This window comes from Arachis duranensis, chromosome 5, assembly GCF_000817695.3.
Source record: "Arachis duranensis cultivar V14167 chromosome 5, aradu.V14167.gnm2.J7QH, whole genome shotgun sequence".
In the NCBI taxonomy this organism is placed as follows: Eukaryota; Viridiplantae; Streptophyta; class Magnoliopsida; order Fabales; family Fabaceae; genus Arachis; species Arachis duranensis.
The window spans coordinates 103,785,999-103,801,035 of NC_029776.3; the positions used below are offsets into that span (position 1 = coordinate 103,785,999).

The 15,037-nt window shown below is 26.3% G+C and overlaps 1 protein-coding gene across 5 annotated transcripts; it reads right to left on the reverse strand.

Moving 5' to 3' along the window:
* Positions 1-4,159: 4,159 nt before the first annotated feature.
* LOC107491010 (MADS-box protein AGL42-like) lies at positions 4,160-12,967 on the reverse strand. 5 transcript variants are annotated; one of them, XM_016111794.3, is made up of 8 exons: positions 12,896-12,967; positions 11,910-12,103; positions 8,737-8,812; positions 7,985-8,046; positions 7,764-7,863; positions 7,638-7,679; positions 7,470-7,511; positions 4,160-4,707 (listed from the first exon to the last, which is right to left on the reverse strand). In XM_016111794.3, exons 2-8 carry the CDS (start codon positions 12,092-12,094, stop codon positions 4,576-4,578), a joined length of 639 nt encoding a protein of 212 aa, XP_015967280.1. In that variant the 5' UTR covers positions 12,095-12,103; positions 12,896-12,967; the 3' UTR covers positions 4,160-4,575. The 5 variants fall into 5 exon arrangements, with proteins under 5 accessions (XP_015967280.1, XP_052117422.1, XP_020999118.1 ...); XM_052261462.1 differs by lacking the exon at positions 12,896-12,967 and adding an exon at positions 12,862-12,880; XM_021143459.2 differs by lacking the exon at positions 12,896-12,967 and adding an exon at positions 12,713-12,834.
* Positions 12,968-15,037: the final 2,070 nt, after the last annotated feature.

The following is a 15,037-nucleotide window of genomic DNA, read 5'->3' on the forward strand; positions in this document are numbered from 1 at the left end:
CTTATAATTAATTATATATGGACCAGCAAATTACTAATTCAATTTCCAAATTAAGTTGTCAATTGCTTAGATATATACTATTAATTAAACTTGTGTTCATTTATTTATATTAAAGCTTATGAACTTTCATAGAGATATATAGATAGCACGTGAATCCTTGCAATTAAAAATCTTTTAAATATTTTTTTTTCACATAATTGTGAAGAATATATAATGTTGAATTATATTTCATCAACAGTACACAATCAATAAATATTATTATTTTAGATTATTATTTGGTTAATAATAATTTGTACTTATATTTATAGAATTTTGTATACAGAAAATACATAATTTATATCTATATTTATCAAAATTTATATACATAAATCAATATAATTTTTATCTATATTTATTAAAATTTACATACGTAAATCAATATTAAAAGTAATTTGGCATTTATATTGGCTAATAAATACTAGCTAAAATTAATAAAAAAAATTGCTGCCTGGTGAAATTTTCTCATATTTCATTAGAGGGCAAGTAGTATTTTAATTTTACAGCATGGGAATTGAATAATAACAAAATAAGCAATGCAAAAAAGTTTGTGAAAATGTATGTACTGTACTATTCTGTGTTTTAACATCCACCTTATTACTTGTACAATTTCCAAATCTCTGAAGAGAGCATAATACAACAAAAGAATATGTATATATAATTTTAATATAACTTATGTCTCAATATAAAAATGGGGTGTTGTATTTTGAAAAGGAACATCTATCTTTATCTTATCCGTTATATTATGTTAGAGATATATATAGTTTAATAAGCTATAAGATATAGTTTTTTATTTATATTAATAATATTTTGTGTTTGAATGAGAGCACATGAGGTCATCTTGAGAGCAAGATTCAATTTTTGCGCAAAACTTTGCAGATTCCTCCTTACATTATTCCTGACCCATCTTACACACTGCTCCCATACTCAAATCAATATCCTATGTTATTATCTAAATTGAAGAGAGAGAAAGAGACAACACAAACACTAACTCTGCTTCAAAATTTGAAGTGATCCTGTTTCGCGGGGGGTTGAACAAAAATATATAAAAATAAAAATGGAAAATCTAACAAAATTATTCTCCTAATATAATAATATACTGTATTAAGAATCGGTATTTGTGAGTGGCTACCATATGATTTCAGATGATGTAGCCATAACCATACATTTTTCTTTGTTTACACATTTTGTTTTCTTTTGCCTCATACCACTTTGAGTTTGCATTTTGAAATTATGATGCGAAATAATTTACTGTTATACACGTATGAAATCAAAGTATTTTTTTTTTTTTTACAAAAACATACCTAGTTTTTTAGTCCATTTTTTAAATTAAAATTTGAGTTCAATTAAAGAGCTAATATTTTGTAGCTAACTTCAATTAATTTTTATAATTTTTAATTTTAAATCCTAAATTTTAAATTTTACGTCCTAAATTCTCCAAAAATAAAATAAAAAATTACAATAAAAAACAAATCGGCTAATAATGTTGTATATATTATTTAGGTTATTTGAATGTTTATAAAAGTACTTCGAAATTAATTATTTTACGTTGAATATATAAAATATTAGAATCCTAGAAATATATCTATTTATATAATTATATCTAACATAAAAATAATATATTAGCTGTGGATTTTGCTGTGATTCATAGGTAAATTTATATAATGCACCTGAATAAAAATTTTTAGATTTAGATTTGAGTTTTTGCATTGTTATCGTAACAAATTTCATCCTAAGACAAAAATTGATGTATACACAATTCACAGTTGAAGCCGACCATATATATAGTATTAAAATTCAAAGTGGTTCTTTAATTATTTGAAGCATCTTTTAATTTTTGTAGAGAAAGATATTACTATGTGGCATTTTAGGCAACATTATTGAGATGGAAATTGAAAGTGGTAACTATGTAGGTAGGTTTGGAGAAGTGTAGAGTTAAAGAAGATGACAAGGCATTGAAAGATATGAGAAAAGAGGAGCGTCTGTTATATAATAAGTTATGGGTATATGGCTATGGTACCTTTTCAATTATATGATGGGTGTAGGGTCTTAATGTGGTATACATTGGTCGACAACATTACAATCACAGAGATTTTCATAATTGCATCTTTCTGTCTTTTAGTATTGTCCTCTCTATGTATACCTACATTCTTCTCTTTCAATTTTCCAGCCTTAAAAGGCAATTTCATATGCTCTCAATTTTGGAGCCTTAAAAGACATATCATTATTTATTCAATCTGGGGGGTTCTCTTGTATGTTCCATGTTAATGCAAATTAAATCAAATCCGACCCAAACTATATGCTACGTTAGGTTATGAAATCTAACAAAGCAATAAGTTTATGAACTCCTGTAGTGTGAAAGGCGAGGATGCATTATTATTGGAAGGGTTTGAAAAGTTTCAAGTTTTAACACGTTTTTTTTTATTATGATTTTCAATGATTACTAATGTGCAGTTCTGTCCTACCTATACCTTTTTAAATTAAATACTATGCAAATTTTGCGGAAATTTAATTTGAATATGGAAGCAAAGGAAGTGTTGGACTCGCGTATGGGGAGGAGGGGTACTTCATCTCGTTGTGGGATCAGAAGAAGCAGAACTCGGACCCTGCGAGTTGTTTCCCTCAAAATGTAAAAACAAAATTACCCAGAACAAGAAGAACAGAGGGTCCGAATTCCACGCTTCAAATCTCAAATTCCATCAGCTGCAAATCAGACCATGCGATTTGTAAAGCAAAATTTCATCACCAAAGAACTCGCATGATCTGAGTTGTGTACTCTGACTTTTTTCAATTTTTAACACAAATCAGACCCTCCGATTTGTGTACTCCCATAATTTTAAAAAATACTAAAAATTATCATGTTAAAATATATCACTCGTTTTGTTCAATATCAAAATTTTTTATTTGGTGTTGTTTTGGTCAGCAATTTAATAAACATTGGTATCTCTTATTAAACTTAGTCCAATTAGATGGGTCACCGTAGCCCAAGTCCCTCTCTGTTACTAGCCCAAACACTCAAACAGTAGCATTTTTCACAACCCCCAACCTCAAAATTAAAAAAAAAAGGATTATTATAAGTGGCAACATAAATTTATTTATTAAATAAATTTAAGTTTAATGCACCCGTGAGAGTAAAGTAGTTCCATTCCATTGCATAACGTCGTATAAGCAAAAATTAACTATATTTTATATTGATCACATGTTATTCAAAAGAATGGATAGAACTAGACAATTATATAAAAAAATTTATAATGTCAGTGCACCAAAACAAAAATGTTATTTGTATACTAAAATCAACTATCATGTTATATGTGTTAACTCATCTTCAATATATATTTTATATTCCAACATATATTATATACTAGTGATTGATTTTAGTGTAAATGTAACATAATTGATACAAAAAACATAATAAATGATGATCATGACCGAAAAAAAAAAAGTGAACGATGATTTGATTAGTAGTAGAACATTATTTTCAACTGAAAACAATACTATTTGTAACACTCTCACTACCAGAATGTCATGCTTCCGATTGTACCACTCTAATAACAACAACCTCTATATATAATAATAATAATAATAATAATAATAATAATAATAAAAATAAATAGGAGCTTTCACTGAAAACCATTTTAACTTTTCCATGAAAAACTGAAAATATTTTTTCTTTTATTTGTGCATACATAAATACAAATGGCTAGTAGCATACGTTTACCGTCCGAGTGACCGTACATTTCAATTATTATATGTCTTTTTTGAGGTGGAAAAACATAGGAAGATTTCAGGAATAAAGTTTGTCAAGAAATCATTCTCCTTGTAACCAGATTGATGATGTAGATAACAAGCTTCTTGCTATCATTATTGTCCCCGTGAAAGGAATATTTTCAAACACCCCATATCATCATCATGATTGACACAAATTAAATCTCAATCTTAGTATATCTATCTAGTGAACAAACATTAATAATTCTGTCTTGCTTCAAGGGTTGCCAAAGTATACACACACAGAGAGAGAGAGAGAGAGAGAGAGAGAGAGAGAGAGAGAGAGAGAGAGAATATATATAATGGACGTGACAAATAATATAATCATCATGTAAGCATACATATATAGGTACATACAATAATACGATACAACACACCTTGTTTTTATTATGTCTGTCCTTGGTTACTTAAAACTTACAACAAGAATAGGGAGGGAATCAAAACAGACCTAGGTAACAACAATGAAAAATTTTAGCAAATAATAAACGCGGCATATATATATATATATACTACATTTTTTCTTCATCACTAGGAAATGAAAGCATGATATATGACACATTATTGAGGATGATCTTCTTTTCTTCCAAAATGATAGTACAATACTAGTGAATTAATATAATATGTTGCACTAGCACTACATGAAAACCGGCAGATTGCAGCGGTTCTGAGAGAATTTCGTAGCGGTTTGAACCGCCACAAAACGGCTTGGCGGCAGTTAGTCACCCACGACTAGATTGGGCGCCGCTAAACAGTTTAGGGTAATGTAGTTAGCGCCTAGCGCCATTCAGGAAGTCCAATGAACAATTCAGTCTCCACAAGAACAGAACTTTGGTTACTTGGACTAGGGGATAATGTTGCGCCTCTCTGTTTGCCCCATTGCTCTTCTGATTTTTTTCTTTGCACACACTATGCCATCAACAAAAATAGTTTGTTGCACTTATCATAAATTTGGATCTAATAATAGCCAATCATGATCTTAGTCCTACAACTCCTAGCTAACAATACACACACAAAAAAAATCATTATTTTGCTAAAAAATAATTGACTATTCCAGTGACTTATTTTGTTAAAAATGCGTGAAACATATAAATACACAAATACATATAGAATGATATTTAATATTTACAGAACATTTTTGAATAACAAATACGAAGTTTTTTCTTTTGTGCATGTATGATAAAGTTTATGCTTTTGGGGTTTTTCTCTTTCTTTTGAATATTTGTTTTTGGTCTTTATTTTGAATAATTTTAGATTTTTTTTGTCAGGGAATAATCTTATGACCTTCGGATAAATGGGCTTTTCATGTGGAAATATAATAATTTGAAAAAAATGTAAACACTATCACTACGTTATTGGGTTTAGGTCTTGGGCCTACAATGTAATAGAGCATTTCTTTAGTTAACGGTTTTATTTTTCACGCAGCTTATCAAAATTCTCTTTTGAAAAAAATAACTTCTTAAAACTGTAATACATATCATCAAAAAAAAAAAAACTGTAATATATATATTCGATGAATCAAACGATAAATAACTTTCAATAAATACATTTGATGAAATAAATTTCATAGCTTAAATTGATTATAATAGACATAGAAAGAGAATTTTGAACCCAAATGAAACTTGATCACAATAAATTAAAGAGAATTTTGAACCCAAATGAAACTTGATCACAATAAATTAATGGATAAAGTATATATTTTGTCTAAAAATTTGAAAAAAAATTAAAAAAATACACTAGACGTTTAATTTATTTTAATTTTATTTCTAATATTTTAAATATTTTTTAATTACATTTTTAGATATTAACACTATTAACAGAGATACTGCCTTGACAATTGTGTGAAAACAACCCTCTCAATGTAGGAATGTAAAATTGTCCAGGATATAATTAAACAAATCATCATGAGTAATATTGAAACCAAAGATCAATAATAAAATTAAAATAAAATTTAAACATTTAAGACAAATTAAAATAGAATATACTATTCAATAAAGTTTTTGATAATATCCTTTATTGAGACTCATTTTAATATAATAATATCTTTTATTGAAAATATTTTTTTTATAAATACTATAAAATTTTAGAAAATTATATAAAAATATTTTAAAAAATATAACTTTTATTATATAAAAATCACTTGAATACTTTTAAAAATAATTTTTTTATAATTTACTAATAAGACAATATAATACTTAATTAGTTGTCATAATCACATGTTTGTTAGCAAATTATTAAAAGTATTACTAAAGAAATTTTTAAAGGCATCAAAGCTATTTTTATGTATTAAACATGATACATTTTTTAAGAAGAATATGTGGTACTTATCATAATTTTTTTAGTAAAAATATTATTGTATTAAAATAAATCTCAATAAACCTGATATATTTTAAGAATATTATCAATATATTTTTTATTTAAAAAATAATAGAGTAATAAATTCTATTTTTATCCTCAATATTCACATTTTATCTTTAACATTTAGTTTCAATTTTTCCTTTTATATTTCAATATATTTCAATTATATTCCTTAGTTGGGTAACAAATAACATGACAATACTACCCTGACATGTTAATAGCTGAGAGTTACCCCGTTTTAGTGACACGTCAGCATATAATTGTCACAATAGCATCTCTATTAATAGTGTTAACCCTCAAATAGAGGTAAACCCGTCAGCTTAGCCCACATAACCCATTAAAAAAGACGAATTTGACTGAAAATTTGAAATTGTCAAACTTAAAAAAGTATGTCTAACTCGTACCGCTTAATCCGTAAATTTTGACAGGACAGGTCCCACCGAACCAGACGTCTTTTTGGTCAAGGCCATTTTTTTATAAATTTTTACAGTGTTATTGATCTACAAGAGGTTGTGAATAATTAAAAATGTTCTAAATTATATTTTAAATTATATTTTATATTTGATTGATTATAAACTTAAAGATGTTTAATTATATATTTTGAACAATATTTATATTTTGTTTCAAAAAACTTTATTTATAATTATGTTTATTACATATTTATAATTATAAAGACTTTATTGTTTGTAAATTTAGAAATTAAAACTTTTTTTGTCTTTAGAAATTATAAATTTATTCAAATGGTTGAAAAATTATATATATTATTTAATATTTAATAATTCATAAAAAAAAGAGATTTAGCAGGCCTGCCATCTTGTAGGTTCTCTCGATTGCCACCCCTACCCTCAAACGTATAATTGAAACATATTTAAAATGTTAGAAACAAAATTGAAACAAATTAAACCTTGCAGATATTTTGAAAATTTTAGAGACAAAAATTATACTTTTTAATATGAGAATAAATTTAAATATTTATTAATATATAAATATATATTATATATTTTAATTTTAATAAACACAAACCAACTTTAAAAAATATTTTCTTAAGTGCTTTCAAAATCAACCATACTAAATATATACAAAAATAAGCTACTAAAATCATTAAAAATAGATTAAACTACATATTTATTTATATATAAATACATAAAACCTGATTTAATAACGAATTTTTAGTGTAAACATAATATTTTTGTTTCAAAATACTTCTAACTTGTATTATTTTTTTATTTACCAAACACAATAAAATTATAAATACCTTTCTAAATAAATTTGTCAAACCAGCTATAAATCATGAAAAGAAAATGGTAACTCACCATTTCAGTTAATTTGGCATTCTCCAGGAGCAAATCCTTCTCCTGGATTCAATACATAAAAATGTGTCAGATGTCCACCATGAAACCTAATTAAAATAATTTATACATCATTTTTTCAATTCTTTAAAGATGTATCATTTAATTTGCATCCAAACTAAGCTCAGGTACCTTATTTTGTAGTTGTTCAATATGCTCTCTATAAAGCTGAGCCTGAAAATACATTAAATTATATCAAGAACGTCTTGTTCTTATATTTATATATAATATAATATAATGTTGTAAATTATTAATGACCTTTTTGAGCCTAATGTTTTGCAAGCTTGACACAAGCTGATTCTCAATTCCAACGAGTTCATCAAATGAACAAGAGCTCAGGCCCTGTCCCATTAGCTTCCTAACAAATTCAAACAATGAATTAAAATTTCATGGCACACCAAATATTAATGAATATAATGCTCAGTATTAGAATATGAACAACAGCAATAAACGGATTAGTCTTTAAACACAGGATTGACCTTTGAGAAAGCTCAAGAAGTTCAATCTTCTTAGCCAAGCTTGGGGGATCAAATTCCAATTGCTGCATGTCAAAGCATAAAACAATTTTATTACAATCCATTATAATTTAATTTTTACTATATATAAAATATTCTTAATATTACTTTCTCTTTCCATTCATAATTCTATTCTTCTAACTTTTTTTATTTATAATGAAAAAAAATTAATTAATAACTCCTTAAAACTAAAAATGTAACAAAATAAAAAAATAAAAAAGAATCAGATAATTAAAGAAGGAGAAAGTATAATAATACAAAACAGCCACATTAATAAATTTATTTACTCTAGATGCCAATAAACTCTTATACCGTCTAATGAAACTACTTTTTCTAAAAACTTAAATTGACGAAAAAATACATAAATAGTTATATCTTTAATAATCACAAAAAATTAATGGCATGGCATGACATGAATATCATATATTGGTCGGGTCGTGTGTTATTAATAATCTTCACTTTCATATCAAATTAAATGTGCTATGAATATCAATATCGCATGCTTATTACTTATTAGGAGTAGCTAGCTGCTAGCTCCAAATAGTTGTCTTGATGAAATATATAGGTTTTCATGCTACAAATAAATAAAACTATATATTATAAAATAGTCCTGAAATTTTAAAAGAACTAAAAGGTATTATAGTCAATATATATTATATATATTGGTAAATGGTAACTTAATTATTATACCATTATAGATATTCTCTTTACTATACCTGGAATTCTCCAATATTATTGATACGACCATCATCTGCTACATATTGACGGTAGCGTTCCAAAAGTTGATCCATGCTGAAACATTTCAAAGAAATTAAAAATATATACTGTGAGTTGTTAATATTAGTGCAAAATTAAAGGTAGCTATTGAAAACAAAGCAATCAGAACGTTATATTATTAATTAATGTCAGCAAAAAACTTTGCAGGCATTCCTATGATGAAGATATACAGTTAATTAATACGATTAAAAAAAAATTCTCCAAGTTCAGGTTAATCCATTTTTTCTCCATGAATGTTATGAGATACAAAAGTTGGAGCATAAAATATGAAAATAAGGAGTATATTATTACAGCATGAGTTGAAAAAACAGGGATCTATTGACCCACCATGCACTGAATGACCTAAACGGCTAAACCTATTGGATTAACCTGTTATAATAATTAGGGCTAAATCTAAATGTGTAGATTCTAACCTTTTAAAAAAAAACTAGCCTTTTACATTCAAGATTTGTGATTTATCACATCTTATGGGTTCATTTTTTATTTTCAAAAATTAATATTAAATGCTTAAATATAACATTTAAATTACAAAAAAAGAAAATCAATTCACTGAGGAAAAATAACTACTCAAAAATACACATTGAAAATGTATGAAACATGTTTAAATATATCCAATTACATGATAACTGATTTGGTGATTCATTTTTATTATAATATTATGTTTTAAAAATTATATATGTTCCACCTATCATACAGAAAATAGTCTGACTATATGAGTTGAATTTCAGACAAAAACAAGAAGAAATTCATCAGATTTAATTTTATATTCCTCTAAAGTAAATATGAATACTTTAGCCTTGCATTTAAGTACATATATATTATCTAACAAAATTTCCTCCATTCAATTAACGAAAGAAAACATAATACAATAAAAGAGAAGCAAATAAATGAAATATGCATGTGCTTCAAGGCTACAAAGCCTACATTGCAACACTTAGATTATATAGCCTCTTAATTGAAGATCTATTGAGATAGGAAATGTATATGTCAAAACCCTAGATTTGGAAATCTTGCTGCTACATACCCATTGTAGGCCTATCTACCCCCACTATTTTATTTCTATTGTATGATCTTTTTTGAAGATATTATAGCTTCATAGAACTTCTTCATTGCTACTAAGTAGCAGAGCCAAAATCAAAACACACAATGTAGTACGGAACTGAATTAATAGTGAACACTATTAAGAGTTATAAAATAAAAAGATAGCTACAATATCTTCCCAGTTCCTAGGTTGGGAAAAGACATATATACATAGATGTGTTATTGCCATAAAATAAATTATAGGAAAACTTTAAAGTGTACAAGTATACTCGTGTTTCAATAATGTTTAACCGTTGATCTTAATTACAAAAAATATATATAAGATATAATTAAGATCAACTGTTAAAAATTACTAAAACACTAGTATATTGGTATACTTGAAAGTTTTTCTAAATTATATTAAAAAAAACAAGTGTTTAAAGAAAGAAATTTAGAATGAGCAAAGTTGGACATGGGAAAAATAAACCGCATGAACACATGGCAGCACCTGAACATGTTCCCCCCTTTCTTGTTCTGCCAAAACTCCCACCATGTATGTCTCAATTAGTATTCGAAAGACGTGATGAGAATGCAATTTCCTGAACTATTATCATAAAAAATGCGGATAATTGTACTATAGTTCTATGAATTACTACTTTAATTAGTGTTTTTTTTATATTCAAGTAATAAGAGATCAGAACAAAGGACAAAAGAGATTAGTTTACAAGTTCATTGCAGTTCTATTTTCATATTTTTTAAAGAATTTTGTAAAAAATAAAATAAAATATATAATTTTACAGTTTTTTGTTTAATATTTTTTCACACAGTATTAAAAATAAAAAATTACAAATACAAATCAATCAGACTTTTAGTCCATGTTAGTTTTTGAAGTAGTTTGGTGTTATATATCCTATGGAATGGTAGAATTTTTTACTTTTTTTCCCTTTTTAATCTACATTTTCCTTCTCTTGTAAGCATTGTTATATATTATTTATGTTTTTTATTTAAAAGTTTAAATTTTTTGGACAAAAAAATCATAATATGTTAAAATTTCTATAATTAAAAAATAACGTTTAATCATTGTTACTCTCAGTTTAATTTTAAATAAAAATAAAATTGTTACTCTCATTTTTTTAAACAAAAAATAGAATTTTAATATAAAACAAAAAAGACCTATCCATAATTCACTTTTCAACTTAAAAACTCAAGAGACTCTTGCATGTGTCTCTTTGAAATAAATAATTTCATAATAAGGATCAATGATAATCTAGCAAATTATAGAAAAAAAAAAAAACAAGAAAAGTTGTGTATATATTATATAAGGTTTCTTACCCCTTACTTTTAAGAGTAGGTCAGATTATTGGCTTGTGGTGATTTCAACAATGTATATATTGGAATGCAGCACTTGTTATATTTAGGATAAAGATATAATTAGTACAGAGCAGATTGCAGAACTTAACTCAACATCAATAAAAATAGGTCATCTTAGGTTTTTTTTTTCTCAAGTATTGTTGCAAAAGGTGATGATCTTTTGTAATACAATATATCTTTGCTCTTCACATATTTTTTTCTTAATCTCACTTAAAACATGTATAATGAAAAATACACTATATAATATCTTAGAAAAAAAAATTTTAAAAACCATTTTTTTGACCTTATTTGATTAGGAGAGCATTGAAATAATTACATAGCAGAGTATTCCAAGTTCCAATTTATTCAGCAACCAAATGCTAAGTACTACAATTTAGCAAGTGTTGAGTATTTCTAAATTAGTGTATATACTTTTGTAATTACCAGTAGTAGTTAGCTTACCATAAACGGAAAGCCACACACTTTTTTTTAATGAGATCCATGTTCTTTGATCATCAAATCTAGGTAGTTTAATTTGAGGAAGACTTAGCACAAGTCACAACAAAACACATGTATCATAGTTTGAGCAAATTAAAGTAAGCCTTTAGTTTCTCCAAGATTAAACCATATAATATATAAGTAGTAGTATTGTACTAATTAATTAGGAGAAGAATAAAAAGAATGAAACACTAACATGAATCTTGATGAAGCAAGAAAATAAAGTGATTAAGTAAGGGCTTACTCTGAAGTACTTGAGTATTCAAAGAGCCTCCCACTTTGTGAAAAGATTATAAGAGCAATTTGTGCATCACAAAGAACAGAAAGCTCATGTGCTTTCTTTAGAAGCCCACTCCTCCTCTTTGAAAACGTTACTTGACGGCTTGTTGCATTCTCTATCCGTTTCATCTCAATCTTTCCTCTCACCATCTTCTTCTTCTACAAACCCCCACAAAACAAAAAAAATTAATTAATTAATTAAATTATTCAAAAAGTAACTAAGAAGCTAGCTAGGTTGTAGGTTGTTCATTTATTCAAAAAAGAAAAAGAAAAAGAAAAAGAAAAATCCCTTTCAAGCACAAACTATGGAGGTTGTAGAAGGAGGTTGGAAAAAGAGAACACACATGCAATTGTTGGAAATTATTAAAGCTTCTCAGAAAGGTTCCCTTCTGCTCTCTCTCTCTTTCTTTCACACAGGATCGGAGAAAGAAAGCTAGGGTTTTTATTTATATTCCTAGCAGCTATAGCTAGCTAGATATGAAGCTGGAAACATATATGCTTGAATTTGCAATGGAATGGACAGTGAGAACCCACAATCCAGATAAAAACAGAAGTAAAGATTCTATTTTTATCAAAAACAGTGGTACCCACAAGCTCCAAAATGAGATTATGGAGACATTAACCCAGGGAAAAATATCAAACACTGTACAAAAATATGATGAACAGCCCAGAAAAAAAAGATACTTGGAAAGCTTCACACTTTAAAATGGAGTATCTGTTCATATGTACAAAGAACAGAGGAATTATTGAGAGGGAATATGTTATTACTATAAATAGCTCAATTAGGAAATGAAAATAGCACTAATCAGGAACCCTAGAGAGAGAGATAGATTCAAAGTTGGAGCAGACATGGATTTATAATAAATAAAGCCATAAATAATCAGCAGGTAGCTACTTATTATTTGGCCCTCACACACTTTTATTTCCTCATTCACACTTTTGGTATCATACCAGAAGTTGGTGGATGCCCCCATTTGGTAAAAACAAGAAAAGGTAGGGCACAAAATATACAACCTTCTGTAATTCAAACCTCCATTGTTATTATTAGAGGGATGAAATTTGATAGACCCATAGATTTTTTTTTTAATCAGTGTAAGTAAATCTCCAAAAAAATTCTTGTCCGAGAGAATGTGATCAACTGTTAATTATTAATATGTTTTTCCCTATCTACTTAAATTTTTTAAAAGTAATATAATGTAAAATGAATTATAATAAAAAAAAATCTGAAACATGAAAATAAACATAATCTCGCTCTCTCTCTCTAGCTTTTTTTTTCTTTTTTGGATCGGACAACTCTTGTAATTATAGCCTTAATTAGACCTGAAGATAAAATAATGGTTTCGTTGACGCGTTATTTTGAAGGGTAATTAACAGCCATATTTATCAAAGGATGGATTCATAAGTTTACGGTATTAATTAAAAGTAAATTATGTTATTATTTTGTTAATATTAATATTACATAATCTTTTGATAACAATTATTAAGATTATCCGTTTGGGAAGTTTTAAAATGTTTTTACAATACATCTTTTAAAAACTTAAAAGACTTTTAACTTTTTAATTGTCGTAAAATTATTTAGTGTAAAAATTTAAGATTTTATGCCATTAGATAGATACATATGAATGATAATATCTTTAGCATATCGTTTACCCAAAAAAAATTTTTGATCTTGAAGGTAAACTTGTTTTTGAGTCTTTTCATCTATTTTTGTTTGTTTTTTGCTACAAATTTTTGTAGTATTACAAAAATTAAATTCTAAAAATAATATTTAGTGATAAAAACTCTATTACACGTACCTATTAAAAAATCTGTTTTTATAATTAACGTATGTTTTGTTAATCCATCCATAATAACCATGTTTTAACTTTTTTTTTGGAGAATATCTAGCCATAGTTTCCATTGAATGAATAATTGATCCAGATTCTAAGAATAACAATGTTTTTGAATAAGCATGAGTAATTAAATGAAATAGAGTAGCTCGAAAAGATTCCATACCTAGAACTAATATCATATAATCCAATTAAAGCACAATAGCTATTAAACGATTACTCTAGTTTACTAGAGACATTGATATCCTTTTTTTAGCTCGATGGAAATTTGATTTTTTTTTTCTAAAGATTCTTTCAAATAGAAATAGAGAACAAAGTAACTAGAAAAAACAAATGTATATTTGTAAAAATACTCTTTTTTTATAGGAATCATCTAAACAGCAAGGCGTTTTCAATGTATTCATACAGAAAGGCTGACATAGATGTTATGGGTTAGCGGAATCTTTTTTCCGTGTTCCGTATTTCTTCTTTTTTGAATCCCTTTTGTAAAGGAGCCGAATAAAACAAAAGTTTCACGTTCGGTTTTGAATTAGAGACATTAAAAAAAAATAAATAAACGTCGATTATAACCCCTAGCCTTCCAAACTAATGATGCGGGTTCGATTCCCGCTACCCGCTTTTATCTTAATTCTATATTAAATTAGAAATTTTCTCTTTTTTTTAAATTAAAATAAAATGTGGAATAAAATAAATATTTTTTTTAGTAAATTTTTTATCAAATAAAAATATTATGTATACACTAAAAATTAGTTATTAAATTAATTATTATATATGTATATATAAATATATGTGTTGTTTATTTTATTTTTAATGTATATTTTATTTTTTAATATATATTTTAAATTATGATTAATGTAATAGCTTTAGTGTATACATAATATAATTAGTCATTAAATTATTTATCATAAAAATCTTAACTATTAGAGAAAAATAAATAAATAGTTATATATCTAGTTTACTAATAATAAGAAAATCCATACCTTTAATATTTTAACAAGTAATTCCAGAAAAATATCTTGCAAGATTCTTTTAAATTACGTGTTAGTTAAACTCTTAATAATATTATTGCTATTGTTGGTATAAGTATCATGTTTTTTTATTAATAAGAAATTCTATTGGTTTAATCCAATATATATTTAGGAATAAACCACTAAAATTAAAATGCTCTCGAATAATCAAATCATTAACAAAAGAATTTTTTAAATTTGTTAAGAATAAAAATATTTTTAAAATATAACAAAAATATTAAATTAATTTAAATTTG